The sequence below is a fragment of the Aquarana catesbeiana genome, linkage group LG03 (genome assembly GCF_042186555.1).
Source record: "Aquarana catesbeiana isolate 2022-GZ linkage group LG03, ASM4218655v1, whole genome shotgun sequence".
NCBI lineage: Eukaryota > Metazoa > Chordata > Amphibia > Anura > Ranidae > Aquarana > Aquarana catesbeiana.
In genome coordinates this window covers 708934208-708950200 of record NC_133326.1, presented here as the reverse complement: position 1 = coordinate 708950200, position 15993 = coordinate 708934208, and the positions used below count along the sequence as shown (strand labels likewise).

The 15993-nt window shown below is 46.3% G+C and overlaps 1 protein-coding gene across 4 annotated transcripts in view; it reads left to right on the top strand.

The window, feature by feature from the left end:
• Nucleotides 1–15171, top strand: part of LOC141133630 (beta-1,3-galactosyltransferase 5-like) — a 131588-nt gene extending 116417 nt beyond the window's left edge. For all 4 annotated transcript variants that reach the window (XM_073623117.1, XM_073623115.1, XM_073623116.1 and 1 more), the window contains 2 exons: nucleotides 10929–11502; nucleotides 13510–15171. In XM_073623117.1, the coding sequence (XP_073479218.1) occupies nucleotides 10935–11502; nucleotides 13510–13967 (1026 nt within the window). In that variant the 5' untranslated portion in view covers nucleotides 10929–10934 and the 3' untranslated portion in view covers nucleotides 13968–15171. The remainder of the gene's footprint in view (nucleotides 1–10928; nucleotides 11503–13509) is intronic.
• The last annotated feature ends 822 nt before the right edge of the window (nucleotides 15172–15993 follow it).

Below are 15993 nucleotides of genomic sequence, written 5' to 3'. Positions count from 1 at the left end.
GCGTTCGGCCAAATTAGTATCTAGTACTTTATCTGTAGAAGATATGGTAATCTTGCTAATGCGCCAAACCCTTAACCATAAGGCACAGATTTGTAGCTCATGATCCTAAATGTAACCTTTATAGCCAAAAAACAAAAATGTAATATAGTGCAGCTTACCAATCCTTCAAAGCTCATTTATAAGGTATACATACTATCGTATACGTCAAAGATTTCTAAATATTTGCTCGTTACAGCATGGTCATTGCACAACGGTCAGTGAGATCCAAACTTGGATCGTGTCCATCACAAAACTAATTAATAGCTGTAGCCCAACCTAGCTTTAGAGCTTTCAGTTAATCAGGACAATACCATACGTTGCATGCACATATAATGGGTAGCGATGTGGCTTAGTGGTTAGCTGTTCTCTCTTGCAGCATTGGGGTCCTCAGCTCAAATCCCAACAGGACACTATCTGCATGGAGTTTGGATGTTGTCCCTGTGCTTGTGTGACTTTTCTTCTGGGTACTCCGGTTTTCTTGCACACTCCAAAGACATGGTAGGATAATTGGCTCTGGTCTGAATTGCCCCTTGTATGTATGTGAGAAGGGGACCTTGGACTGTAAGCTCCTTGGGGGCAGGGACTGATGTGGGAGTACAGTTTGTAAAGTAATGTGTACATTTTCGGCACTATACGAATACCTGTAATAATAATAAAAAGAATAATATTAATAATAGAATGACAAATAGTCCACGAGGATGGGATTTTTTTAGGCACCCCAAAATAAAAAAGCCACAGAATTAAAATATACAATTGTATAACAATTTTATTAACCACTTGCCACTTGCCTACCGACACTTCACCCCTCCTTGCCTACCGGCACTTCACCCCTCCTTGCCTACCGTAACTTCACCCCTCCTTGCCTACTGGAACTTCACCCCTCCTTGCCTACCGGAACTTCACCCCTCCTTGCCTACCAGAACTTCACCCCTCCTTGCCTACTGGCACTTCACCCCTCCTTGCCTACAGGCACTTCACCCCTCCTTGCCTACTGGAACTTCACCCCTCCTTGCCTACAGGCACATCACCCCTCCTTTCCTACAGGCACTTCACCCTTCCTTGCCTACTGGAACTTCACCCCTCCTTGCCTACAGGCACTTCACCCCTCCTTTCCTACAGGAACTTCACCCCTCCTTGCCTACCGGAACTTCACCCCTCCTTGCCTACCGGAACTTCACCCCTCCTTGCCTACTGGAACTTCACCCCTCCTTTCCTACAGGCACTTCACCCCTCCTTGCCTACCGGAACTTCACCCCTCCTTGCCTACTGGAACTTCACCCCTCCTTTCCTACAGGCACTTCACCCCTCCTTGCCTACCGGAACTTCACCCCTCCTTGCCTACTGGAACTTCACCCCTCCTTTCCTACAGGCACTTCGCCCCTCTTTTCCTACAGGCACTTCTCCCCTCCTTGCCTAACGGAACTTCACCCCTCCTTGCATGCCAGCACTTCACCCCTCCTTGCCTACCGGCACTTCACCCCACTGCTGTTTTTATTTTTTGCTAAACAACAGAAAAAAGACCTAAAAAAAAAAAGAAAAAAAGTTTTTGTATTAAAATTTTGTGGCAATATGCGTCACTGATTGGCGCTGATAGGCTGCAATGATGGGCACTGATACTCTGCACTGATGGGCACTGATAGGTGACGCTGATGAGGATGCACCAATGAGGCTGCACTGATATACTGCACTGATGGGCACTGATATGCTGCACTGATGGGCACTGATAGGCCACACTGATGGGCACTGATGGGGTGGCACTGATGGGCACTGATGAGGAGGCACTGATGGGCACTAATAGGCTGCACTAATAGGCAGTGGCACTGATAGGCAGCACTGACAGGAGCTGAAGAGGCAGCACTGATGAGGTTACACTGATTGGGAGGCCATGATCAGGCTGCACTGATATTTGGCATTGATGGACGCTGATAGGTGGCACTGACGGACACTGATATGCTGCACTGATGGGCACACATATGCTGCACTAATGGGCACTGATAGGCTGCACTGATGAGGTGGCACTGATTAGGAGACACTGATGGGCACTCATAAGGAGGCACTGATGAGGCTGCACTGATATGCAGCACTGATGGGCACTAATAGGTGACACTGATGAGCACTGATGGGCACCGATAGACAGCAATGATAGGTGGCACTGATATGCATCACTGATTGACCCTGGCAGGCATCATTGATGGGAACTGATTGGCAGCACTGATGGGCACTGATTGGCAGCACTGGTGGGCACTGATTGGCAGCACTGGTGAGCACTGTTGGGGCTGCACTGATTATCAGGACACTAATGATCAGTGCCCGGATTGTCAGTGTAGGTGTCCCCAGTGTAGATTGCCGCTTATTAGCTCTCCTCTCCTCACGCACTGTCAGCATTAGGGATGAGCCGAACACTCCCCGGTTCGGTTTGCACCAGAACTTGCGAACAGGCAAAAAGTTTGTTCGAACGCGCGAACACCGTTAAAGTCTATGGGACACGAACCTTGAATAATCAAAAGTGCTAATTTTAAAGGCTTATATGCTAGTTATTGTCATAAAAAGTGTTTTGGGACCCGGGTCCTGCCCCAGGGGACATGGATCAATGCAAAAAAAAGTTTTAAAAACGTCCGTTTTTTCGGGAGCAGTGATTCTAAAGATGCTTAAAGTGAAACAATAAAAGTGTAATATTCCTTTAAATGTCGTACCTGGGGGGTGTCTATAGTATGCCTGTAAAGGGGCGCATGTTTCCTGTGTTTAGAACAGTCTGACACCAAAATTACATTTCAAAGGAAAAAAGTCATTTAAAACTACTCGCGGCTATTAATGAATTGTCGGTATAGCTATGCCATGGAATAGCTAGCTGCCATAACTCTGGTATCCTCTTATCATGCTTTTTTTCTATTACAAGGGATGTTTACATTCCTTAAAATAGGAATACATAGGAATACATTTTTTTTTTAAAGAACAGTGTAAAAATAAAAAATAAAAGGTAAAATAAATAAGAAAAAAACATTTTTTTAAACGCGCCCTGTTCCATCGAGCTTGCGCATAGAAGCGAACGCATACGTGAGCAGCATCTGCATATGAAAACAGCGTACAAACCACACATGTGAGGTATCGCCGCGATCGGTAGAGCGGGAGCAATAATTCTAGTCTTAGACCTCCTCTGTAACTTAAAACATGCAACCTGTAGAATTTTTTAAACATCGCCTATGGAGATTTTTAAGGGTAAGAGTTTGTCACCATTACCAGGAGCGGGCGCAATTTTGAAGCGTGACATGTTTGGTATCAATTTACTCGGCGTAACATTATCTTTCACAATATAAAAAAAAAAAAAAAAAATTGGGCTAACTTTACTGTTGTCTTATTTTCTTAATTCAAAAATTTTATTTTTCCAAAAAAAGTGCGCTTGTAAGACCGCTGCGCAAATACGGTGTGACAGAAAGGACGACCGACATTTTATTCTCTAGAGTGTTCCAAAAAAAAGATTGTATAATGTTTGGGGATTTTTCTAGCAAAAAAAAACTGTTGTTAACTTGTAAACAACAAATCTCAGAAAGAGGCTTGGTCCTTAAGTGGTTAAAGAGGACAAATGGCATATATGACCTGACATCGAAGATAAGCCATATATATATATAAAGTGAACCAACATCTGGTGTCAATGTTGCGCAGAAGGTGGAGGAAGGTTTGAGGTGGAGTAGAGTGAAGAACTGTGGATAATAAAAGAGACACAAAGAAACTTTTAATTGATATTTATTTAGGCACAGCATTGCAGGTACAAATACATAATCGGTTTATGGACTAGTGAAGCAGTGCTGTGCCATATTTTGTGGTTTTTGAAGTTTTATTCCATGGCAAACCAACGGTCTTCTCTGATTTTGCTGATAGTAACAGCTTTATGGAGCCATTCCCATTTTAACATTCGATAAACGCACACAAAATCTCGCTTTTCAGCACACGATTATGAAACGCGCTAAAAAGCGCGCCGCGTTTGCAGTGCCCTTTGTTGCCAGTGACACCCCCGGATGCGCATTTTGCTGCGTGCAAAAAAGTACAACAAATGTGCAGGAAAAAAAAAAAAAAACAACACACCGAACTGTCAAAGAAGTTGTCAAAAAGTTACTTTGCCGCGCGTAGGGAAGCCCATTGAAACAAATGGGCTGCCCTATTTGTTGAGCGTGAAAACGCACGCAGAAAAAGCGCATTTAGAAAACGTTAGGTGGGAATAGGGCCTGTATGTGTGAACAAGGCTTTTTTTTAGGCATCATGCTGCTCTAAGTATATTTGAGTGATAGTGATAAGGTTGCCACCTCATCCCCTTTAAAACCAAACACATATGAATTACACGGGTTCTGAGGCTGATTTAATTCAGATAAGGCACAGAGTGAGTTTAATTACCACCTTAATCAGCCACAGAACCTGTGTAATTCATATGTGTTCAGGTTTTAAAGGGATGAGGTGGCAACCCTAGATATTGATCTGGATGACATTTCAAACAAGTTCTACAAGCTCTTCTGGCTAGGTGGCTAGGTGGACAAGTCTTTTAGCTAGCCCTTTTCAGCCCCTTCCTACAGGCTGCTAATCAGTCTATCAGCTGCCGGCCATGCAGTCAGAAGGTACGTACCTGAATGAATCCCTTTACCTGCAGGAAACCTAGAGGGCTCAGGAGACCCCAATCACACCAGAGTAGGGAGACATGGGGTAGTCATACTTTGTTCATAGGGCAACCCATTCACTTCAATGGGCTGCCGTACATGTGAAAAAGAAACAAACGCATCTTTATGACAGTGGCGGCTGTTGCTCAAAATTTTTGGGGTGACACAAACAAACTGAACATTTCTGAAAAAAACCCCATCAATTGCAGCCTCACTGGGCCCATCAATCGCAGCCACTGTGCCCCATAAAATGCAGCCACTGTGCCCATCAATTGCCGCCACTGTGCCCATCAAACGCAGCCACTGTGCCCATCAAACGCAGCCACTGTGCCCATCAAACGCAGCCACTGTGCCCCATCAAATGCAGCCACTGTGCCCCATAAAATGCGGCCACTGTGCCCATAAATTGCGGCCACTGTGCCCATCAAATGCAGCCACTGTGCCCATCAAATGCAGCCACTGTGCCCATCAATTTCCGCCACTGTGCCCATCCAATACAGCAACTGTGCTATCAAATGCAGCCACTGTGCCCCATAAAATGCAGCCAATGTGCCCCATAAAATGCAGCTACTGTGCCCATCAATTGCCGCCACTGTGCCCATAAATTGCCGCCACTGTGCCCATCAATTGCCGCCACTGTGCCCATCAATTGCCGCCACTGTGCCCATCAAACGCAGCCACTGTGCCCTATAAAATGCAGCCACTGTGCCCATTAATTGCTGCCACTGTGCCCATCAAATACAGCAACTGTGCTATAAAATGCAGCCACTGTGCCCATCAATTGCCGCCACTGTGCCTATCAATTGCCACCACTGTGCCCATCAATTGCTGCCACTATGCCCATCAACTGCCGCCACTGTGCCCAAACGCAGCCACTGTGCCCATCAAACGCAGCCACTGTGCCCTATAGAATGCAGCCACTGTGCCCATCAATTGCTGCCACTGTGCCCATCAAATACAGCAACTGTGCTATAAAATGCAGCCACTGTGCCCATCAATTGCCGCCACTGTGCCCATCAAATACAGCAACTGTGCTATAAAATGCAGCCACTGTGCCCATCAATTGCCACCACTGTGCCCATCAATTTCCACCACTGTGCCCATCAAGTGCTCCCACTGTGCCCCATCAAACGCAGCCACTGTGCCATATCTAATGCTGCCAGTGTGCCCCCCCACCCGCCATCTGCTCTTACCTGTCTCGGTGGGACAGCTCCTCGATGTCTTCTTTCGTCCTCTCCACCAATCCTCTACTATGATTGGACGCCTGGCGTCCAATCACAGCACCTATCGTTTTAGCCAATCAAGTGACGGGTAACAGATCCGAGCACCTGATTGGCGGAGTGGCGGTTTAGTGTTAGGAAAGTGAATAATTTCTCGCTTTTCTAACACAACTGAGTGACCTGTGAGCGCCCAGCATGGTGCTCGCAGGTCACCTTTTTTGATGCCTGTTAGAGCCTATGGCTTTAATCAGGTGCTTCAAAATCACCCCCCACCCCGCCGCTGTAATTCAGGCGCCCTATACTCAAAAAGGGGCCGGGCGCCTGAATAGGGGGTGGCAGCGGCAGCCATAGATAGATAGATTCGTGCATCTATCTATTGGTGTTAGAGGGGGGTGGCAGAAGAGAGGGGGCGGTGCCCGTGTGACCCTTATGGATGCACCGCCACTGCTTTATGAGCTTCAAGCTTTTTGCAGGTTCTTTTGCACGCATACATACGCCTCTCACTTGCTGCATTTGGGATGTAGCTAACAATAAATGGCACTGCAAGAGCGATGTGTATATGTTGATGTTTTTACTGAATGAGGGCAGAATTGTGGAATCTTGTGTGCATACAAGCCCTACACTAGTGTGAGTGCGTGCTGGGCCACCCATTGAAGTGCAATAATGCATTCACATCAATGGAAAAGGAAGGCAGAAAAGGAAGTGAAGCGCCAGGCAAATCCTAGGGCAGCACTATTTTATTTGATTTAAATACAAACTGCTGACAGTATAAGGTGCACTTACATAGTGCTAGTGGGGGGCAGGTTCTTTCCAGATCCAGATCCAGCATCACAAAAGAGCCACCGGGGTGTCCCTGTGGAAGAGTCCACAAGCGCCATGTGTCAGCGGCGGGGCTTCTTTCCAGTGGGAACGCAGCTCCAGCACTGATTGTATGCAATAGCATGGGGTGTGGGGTGTGCTGGAGGGTCTATTGATGTTGGCTGCTGGGGATCTATTGTCACTGGTGGGGATGTGATTTTGTGTGAGGGTCTATTGTTGCTGATGGGCAAACTATTGTTGCGGGGGGGGGGGTCTTATGTTGCTGGAAGGGATCTACTGTTGAGGGAGAGGTCTATTTTTACTGGCTGCTGAAGGATCTATTGATGCTGGCTGCTGGGAGATCTGTTGTTGCTGCTGGGGGGTCTAATGTTGCTTGGGTGAATATTTTGTTACTGGGTGTGATATTTTGTTGTGGGTGGTTCACTGTTGCTGCAGGGGATTTATTGTTGCTGGGGGAGTCTATTGTTGTGTGGGGATCTGTTGCTGGGATTCTATTGTTGTTGGGGTGGAGTCCATTGTTGGGGTGGAGTCCATTGTTGTGTGGGGATCTATTGCTGGGATTCTATTGTTGGGGTGGAGTCCATTGTTGTGTGGGGATCTATTGCTAGGATTCTATTGTTGTTGGGGTGGAGTGCATTGTTGGGGTGGAGTGCATTGTTGGGGTGGAGTCCATTGTTGGGGTGGAGTCCATTGTTGTGTGGGGATCTATTGCTGGGATTCTATTGTTGGGGTGGAGTCCATTGTTGTGTGGGGATCTATTGCTGGGATTCTATTGTTGGGGTGGAGTCCATTGTTGTGTGGGGATCTATTGCTGGGATTCTATTGTTGGGGTGGAGTCCATTGTTGGGGTGGAGTCCATTGTTGTGCGGGGATCTATTGCTGGGATTCTATTGTTGTTGGGGTGGAGTCCATTGTTGTGTGGGGATCTATTGCTGGGATTCTATTGTTGTTGGGGTGGAGTCCATTGTTGGGGTGGAGTCCATTGTTGTGTGGGGATCTATTGCTGGGATTCTATTGTTGTTGGGGTGGAGTGCATTGTTGGGGTGGAGTCCATTGTTGGGGTGGAGTCCATTGTTGGGGTGGAGTCCATTGTTGGGGTGGAGTCCATTGTTGTGTGGGGATCTATTGCTGGGATTCTATTGTTGGGGTGGAGTCCATTGTTGTGTGGGGATCTATTGCTGGGATTCTATTGTTGGGGTGGAGTCCATTGTTGTGTGGGGATCTGTTGCTGGGATTCTATTGTTGTTGGGGTGGAGTGCATTGTTGGGGTGGAGTGCATTGTTGGGGTGGAGTCCATTTTTGGGGTGGAGTCCATTGTTGTGTGGGGATCTATTGCTGGGATTCTATTGTTGGGGTGGAGTCCATTGTTGTGTGGGGATCTATTGCTGGGATTCTATTGTTGGGGTGGAGTCCATTGTTGGGGTGGAGTCCATTGTTGTGTGGGGATCTATTGCTGGGATTCTATTGTTGTTGGGGTGGAGTCCTATGTTGTGTGGGGATCTATTGCTGGGATTCTATTGTTGTTGGGGTGGAGTGCATTGTTGGGGTGGAATGCATTGTTGGGGTGGAGTCCATTGTTGGGGTGGAGTCCATTGTTGTGTGGGGATCTATTGCTGGGATTCTATTGTTGTTGAGGTGGAGTGCATTGTTGGGGTGGAATGCATTGTTGGGGTGGAGTCCATTGTTGGGGTGGAGTCCATTGTTGGGGTGGAGTCCATTGTTGTGTGGGGATCTATTGCTTGGATTCTATTGTTGGGGTGGAGTCCATTGTTGTGTGGGGATCTATTGCTGGGATTCTATTGTTGGGGTGGAGTCCATTGTTGTGTGGGGATCTATTGCTGGGATTCTATTGTTGGGGTGGAGTCCATTGTTGGGGTGGAGTGCATTGTTGTGTGGGGATCTATTGCTGGGATTCTATTGTTGGGGTGGAGTCCATTGTTGGGGTGGAGTGCATTGTTGTGTGGGGATCTATTGCTGGGATTCTATTGTTGTTGGGGTGGAGTCCATTGTTGGGGTGGAGTCCATTGTTGTGTGGGGATCTATTGCTGGGATTCTATTGTTGTTGGGGTGGAGTCCATTGTTGTGTGGGGATCTATTGCTGGGATTTTATTGTTGGGGTGGAGTCCATTGTTGGGGTGGAGTCCATTGTTGTGTGGGGATCTATTGCTGGGATGCTATTGTTGTTGGGGTGGAGTCCATTGTTGTGTGGGGATCTATTGCTGGGATTCTATTGTTGGGGTGGAGTCCATTGTTGGGGTGGAGTGCATTGTTGTGTGGGGATCTATTGCTGGGATTCTATTGTTGGGGTGGAGTCCATTGTTGGGGTGGAGTGCATTGTTGTGTGGGGATCTATTGCTGGGATTCTATTGTTGTTGGGGTGGAGTCCATTGTTGGGGTGGAGTCCATTGTTGTGTGGGGATCTATTGCTGGGATTCTATTGTTGTTGGGGTGGAGTCCATTGTTGTGTGGGGATTTATTGCTGGGATTTTATTGTTGGGGTGGAGTCCATTGTTGGGGTGGAGTCCATTGTTGTGTGGGGATCTATTGCTGGGATTCTATTGTTGTTGGGGTGGAGTCCATTGTTGTGTGGGGATCTATTGCTGGGATTTTATTGTTGGGGTGGAGTCCATTGTTGGGGTGGAGTCCATTGTTGTGTGGGGATCTATTGCTGGGATTCTATTGTTTCTGGCTGCAGGGGATCTATTTTACTGCTTTTCATTTTATCATTAACATGTTTCATACAAATGATTTAGCACCACAAAATGATACTTGGTTCTGTATTCTCTAAAAGGGGCAGTACTGGTAGGTGGGTAGGGGGTGGAATCAAGGGACGGTGGTCAAAGGTGGGTAGGGGGCGGAGACAAGGGGTGACTCAGACGGGGGGAGTTCCTGCACCTATTCTCCGAGGAAAAAAAGCCCTGGTCAGCGGGAAGCTGAAGCCTCGAGGGACCTGGGGAGGATGCCGGCTGTGGAACTCTGTGTGGGAGAGTCCCGGAGCTGTCAGAGTGGGGAGCCGCCTACCACTGTGTCTGGCCAATCAGAAGGCATTTCGAAGGCACGGCCAAGCCTCCTTCTTAAGCTGATGCTGAACTTTGCTTCTGGGCACGAGGGGTTGGGGACGCTTTAAAAAAAAAAAAAAGTATTATTATTTATTTTTTATTTATTTTTATTTTGTATTGCTTTTTTTTCCTATCACAAGAAATGTAAACATCCCTTGTGATAGAAATAAGGGATGATAGGTCCTCTTTATGGAGACATCTGGGGGTCCATAAGAGTCTAATGCCGCGTACACACGATCGGAAATTCCGCCAGCAAAAGTCCGATGTTAGCTATTGGTTGGAAATTCCGACCGTGTGCAGGCTTCGTCTGACTTTTGCTGGCGGAATTTCCGCCAGCAAAAGATTGAGAGCAGGTTCTCTATTCTTCCGTCGAAAAAAGTTCCAAGCTCGGAAATTCCGTTCGTCTGTATGCAATTCCGCCACGCAAAAAAACTGGATTTTTATTTATTTATTTTTATACTAGTAGTGGCGGTGATCAGCAACTTACAGTGGGACTGCAATATTGCGGCGGACAATCTGGCACTAACCGACACATTTCGCACTTTGTGGGAAACAGTGACACTAATACAGTGATCAGTGCTAAAAATATGCACTGTCACTGTACTAATGACACTGGCTGGGAAGGGGTTTAAACATCAGGGTTAATTGTGTGTCTATTCAGTGTTTGTGTGTGCTGCTTTTTACTAAGGGATGTGCTGGATTTTATTCCCTGCCTTACAGGGACACAAAATCGATCCCCCCCCCGTCCGAACGGAACTCTGCCTGGTTTACATAGACAGAGCTCCGTTCTGTGTCTCTGCCAGGCGATTGGCGGGTGCCAGTGGATATCCAGTGCCTGGCACACACAGATCGGCTTCTGCTGTGAGTAATCACAGCAGAAGTGGCCCGCCAGCAGTGCATGCACATGTCACCTAGGGTGAAATGCAGAATCACTTATATATACGTGATTCTGCAAAGGAGGGGCACATGTACCAGTATATCTGCTATGGGGTGGTCCTTAAGTGGACAATGACAATAAATTGTTTGAATCCCTTGAATGATAATAATAAAAAAAAAAGTCACTGCCATCTAGCGGCATAAGGTGGTGGTTTTAAATAAATTGACTCTTGTTCTGTAATTACAAAGTATCTTCTGATCTGCTTTTGCAGGCCAACATGAAGATTCGGACGGTATTTTTGCTCCAGGCCTGCCTGTTTACGTCTATATTCCTTTTTATTGCAAAAAAAATTCTGAATCCCCCAACTAAGGACCATGGCACCCAAGAAAACCCGCCTCAACCTCGTCGACATTCAGTGAATCTCCAAGATGCGACTTACTCCTATCACCTCGAATTTCCTTGGTTTCTGTTTGAGTACCCTCACCTGCAGAATTATAGCTGCTCGGTCCTTCTTTCCCCCCAGTCAGAGATGACTCAGGACCCGCCAGAACCCCTGCTACTGCTGGCGGTCAAGTCCCACCCTCGGTCCACCAGCAGGAGGTTTGCACTAAGGCAGACGTGGGCCAGGGAAGGGGTGACTGAGGACTACCGGGTGAGGCCGATCTTCCTGATGGCCCAGGTTGACAGTGTTGGCTACATGAACATAGTGAAAAAGGAGAGTGAGGAGTATAATGATGTCCTGCAGTGGGACTTTATGGAGGACCATCATAACCTATCTCTGAAGGAGAGGTGCTTCCTGGAGTGGCTGCACTTTAAGATGCCCCATGTAGCCTACGTATTCAAAGGTAAGTGGCCAACGTCAAGAAGTTATTGTGCTGCTAATGTCAGCAGGTACAAAAAATGAGAAAAAAATTATACAAAAAAAAGGGGCTGCTGGGCTCCTAAAATATTTGAAGTCACCCAGAATTACCCAGAAGAGCCCATTTGGAATTGTCTGTTCCTGTACGTTGCTTTAACTCCCGTTGTGAATGTGTATTATTGTGTTAACCGAGTAACAACTTTGGGTCCCCACTCTGGCTGGTGCAGCACATCCAGTGAATTCCATCTAGGGTGCAGGCTGGGTTAAGAGTCCATCTAGTTGTAGAATATAAATGGAATCCCTCAAGCCGCACAACGAACAATCCTGTGCCTCAGAGAGATGACAGCGGCCTCAGTCTATTTACATCCCCGTCACACCCCCAACGCGTTTCATCCCCCCAACAGGGCTTAGCCATGGAAGTGACGGAACCCTGGCACCTTGACTGGGTATCTCCGCCAAGACGTTGCTTTCCAAGCTGTAGAACACGAGATCAGTTAATCTGGCTATAGTTACCCCTAGAACTAAGCAACACCAGTTTTGGAGTATGCTGAAAGAACGAACTTCAGCAGCCCCAGGAACTCTGATGCCAGGTCCATATCTCCGCTGGGGTGACTGAAGTCTGCTATGAATGAGCTGGCGGGACAGGCTTCTGATCATGGGATCACTGTGACAGCCAATCACAGTGATCATGTGACCAGGCAGTCCTTCCTGCCCCTCAGGCTTAAAGACCCAATCAAAGGGATACAGGGCTGGTTGGAGAGGAGTTAAAGTGTACTTCTTGCAACTTTAAAGGCTTAGTTCTTGTATTCATACCCATTCACATGGGGGGGCCGGGATCTGGGGGGCCCCCTTGGTAAAGGGGGCTTCCAGATTTCGAAAAGCCCCCCCACCCACACACCCCCATAACCACAGCCCAGGGTTGTGGGGAAGAGACCCTTGTCCCCATCAACATATATATATATATATATATATATATATATATATATATATATATATATATATATATACACCTTTTTTCAGGCGTCTCCTTTCTGGTCACGTGATGAACAGGGTGCTTTTCTTCCAGTGGGAGGTACTTATTCCTAAATAGAATGACCCGCACAGAATAAAGTCTGAGCAATGTCCTGCACAGTATTGCTATGAGCTGAAGCCAGCATGATACCACACCCATAGGGTGTGTCCATGACACCCACATGAAGCAGGATAGTGTTACTGGGTGTCATTCAACCTAGAAGAGGAACAGCAGGAAGCAGGTCTGATGGACGGACAGATGATTGACCAAGTGACAGGAGGGGGGTGAGGGCTTTGACCGACTGAGCAAAGGGGGGGGGTTTGACCGACCGAGCGACAGGGGTGGGGGTGTGTAAGGTTTGACCGACTGAACAAACGGGGGGGTCGGATGGTTTGTTTGCCGCCCCGTCCCCCAAAAAAATTAGAGCACCAGTCGTCATTGTGTGGGACCATTCACAAAGTGCAGCGTAGCTCGTGCATGTGCAGCTGTAAAGCTGGTAGGCTTCAATGCCGGTTTCCTTAATCTAAGAAGTCTCTTATTTCCACTGCACTATAGCTTATTCCTCTATCCCTAAACTTAATGATTCTTTAACTCTGGTTGGCCCCACTGCAAGGGTGTTTTTTGTGTTTGCCACCACCCCTCATTGGCCCTTTAGGTGGATCTTAATGCCCGGAGGCGGATTTCCTGATTATGAGATTACTGTAATTGGCTGTCAGAGCACTCAGATGATCGGGAGGATGTCCCACCCTCTCCCGATCATAAACAGTTACACAGTTACTGGGAGCCGCCAGGAGAGAACAGCAGAGGCCCATGGAATCATCTACTTGATAGCCCAGTGTTAAGACCCACTTCCATGCTACCACAAATGTGCATTCAGCCAGCGCTAATAGGTAAAATCCTGGAGTTCAGCTTTAATGATTTACAAAACACTGAGTTTTGTATTTTTTTAAACTTATGATATATAATGTTGCTATCTTTCAGGTGACGATGATGAATTTGTGAATCCTGCCGCATTGGTACGGTACATCAAGGAATACGGAACCGCGCATTCACTACATGGCGCAGTGCAGCGTCACGCTGTCGTCCTCCGTCACTCCAAATACAGAGTCTCAAATTTTCTGTTTCCAAACAGCAAATACCCATATTTCCTATCCGGCGGGGGATTTCTCCTCCCAGGAGCCGCAGTCCCACTGCTCTATCAGGCTTCCCAAGAAATCCCTGTCTTCCCTTTGGATGATGTGTATCTAGGCTTCCTGATCCTGGCCAGCAACCTAACCCTGCGGAATGAAAAACGCTTTTATGTTTGGGGACTGCGTTTTGATGCCTGCCACTTCCAGCAAGCCCTGGTGGTTCACAGAATCGATACAGAGAATTTAACCAAAATGTGGAGAGAGGTCCAAGAAGCAAAATGTGAGCCTACAAATGTCCCTATCAAATGACCACAATAAGTGGGCCAAGCTGGTCCAAAAAAATAGGACTAATTATCAATGTCCTCCGTTATTCCACATACCACTTCTCAAGGTCCCTGTCTCCAAATTTCCCAAACCCTTATATTCTGTCCAGTGGGTGGATACTCCTGCCAGGAGCCTCAGTCCCTCTCCTCTACCAGAACACTAAGTATATCCCCAACTTTCCATTGGATGATGTGTATCTGGGCTTCCTGATCCTAGCCTCCAACCTAACCCTGCACAATGACTTTTACATTTGGGGGCTGGATTTTTATACTTGTGGCTTACAGGTGCTCTGGTGGTTCACTGGGATAATGTGGAAAAACATGGAGAAAGGTCAAGAAGCAAAGTGTGAGCCTAAAAATTTTGCTATCAAATGGCCACAATGAGCGGGCCAAGCTGGTCCAAGAAAATAAGACTAATTATCGATGTCCAACGTTATTACAAATACCACTTGTTAAGGTCCCTGTCTCTAAATTCCCAATACCCTTATTTTCTGTCCAACAGGGGATTTCTCCTGACAGGAGCCTCAGTCCGTCTCTTCTACCAGGATACTCTGGATATCCCCGTCTTCCCCATGGATGTGTATCTGGACTTCCTGATCCTGGCCTCCAACCTAACCCTGCACAATGACTTTTTAGGTTTGGGGGATTAGATTTTGATACCTGTGGCTTACCTTGGCAGTTCACTGGGTCAATATGGAAAAACATGGAGAGAGGTCAAGAAGCAAAGTATGAGTCTTTAAAAGCCGTTATCAAATGACCACAATGGGCGGGCCAAGCTGGTCAAAAAAAATATGAGACTAAGATGTCCTCTGTTATTTCAAATACCGCTTCTCAAGGTCCCTTTCTACAAATTCCCAATACCCTTATTTTCTATCCGATGCACAACCCTGCACAATGACTTTTACATTTGAGGGCTGAATTTTGATACCTGTGGTTTATAGGTGCCCCCCGATGGTTCATAGGTCAAGAAGCAAAGTGTGAGCCTACAAAAGCCGTTATCAAATGATTGCAACGTGCAGGCAGAGCTGACCAAAAAAAATAAGACTAGCTTTTAATGTATCAACGACCATGAAATTTATGGAAAAATGGAAATGTTGGATCCTTTTTAATTTATTTATAAACTAAAACTGATGTGATTTTTATAGATTATTTTTAACTTTCTTAATGAATAAAGAGGTGTATATATTGGACAGTAAGGAGTCTATTTAATAGCTGAGGTACACTTAGGAAAAAGGGGTATCCACCCCCAAATATTTTATTTTCAGCACCTCAACCCATCTTATATTTTGCAAGGGTTTGTCTTCATCCTTTTTGCCTTCGTACAATCTTTTATTTACTACGCATACTTGTATGAACTGATAAGATTTGTGCATTGTACATACCAACAATTGTTTTATAGGGCTCAAAAAAGAGTTATGACTCCGATGCAAAAGGCGTTGCTGAAATTTTCATAAAATGTACCATGTACCTCTTACAATTTGGGTACATTTTTTTTTTCTACTGATAACAAGAAATGTTTGTCCAGGTAACCAATGTTACTAAGAGAAAAAGAGTAAGAAAATCCCAAATTTTGGGTTCTCACTAGTGATGACGAGCTAAGATCCCAGCTATAGTTGGATGATGTCATTGACCAAATATGGACATGTGGACACGCTAGACTGACTGGATCAGTCACTGGTCTTGGTTGGGTCATTATGTGGATGAGTAAGGACATATCCCTCCAGTGAATACTGGTAGTAAACCTTCTTTGAGCTTGGGCTGCTGCCTTCCTGGTACGGCCTTAAGGCCATTTTAACATGTAGACTTGGAATAATAGGAAATAAGGACTGCCCGATGTCCAAAAGAATGCAAGTTTGATGGTAGAATAGAGAATAGAAACAAGTGTATCAAGGCAACGAGTTTCAGAAGGGGCTCTCCCTTCTTCAGGGCTATCAAACAGGTAGGAAAAATATACAGAAAACAGATGTATGTATTCTTATACATCTGTTTTCTGTATATTTTTTGTACTTGTT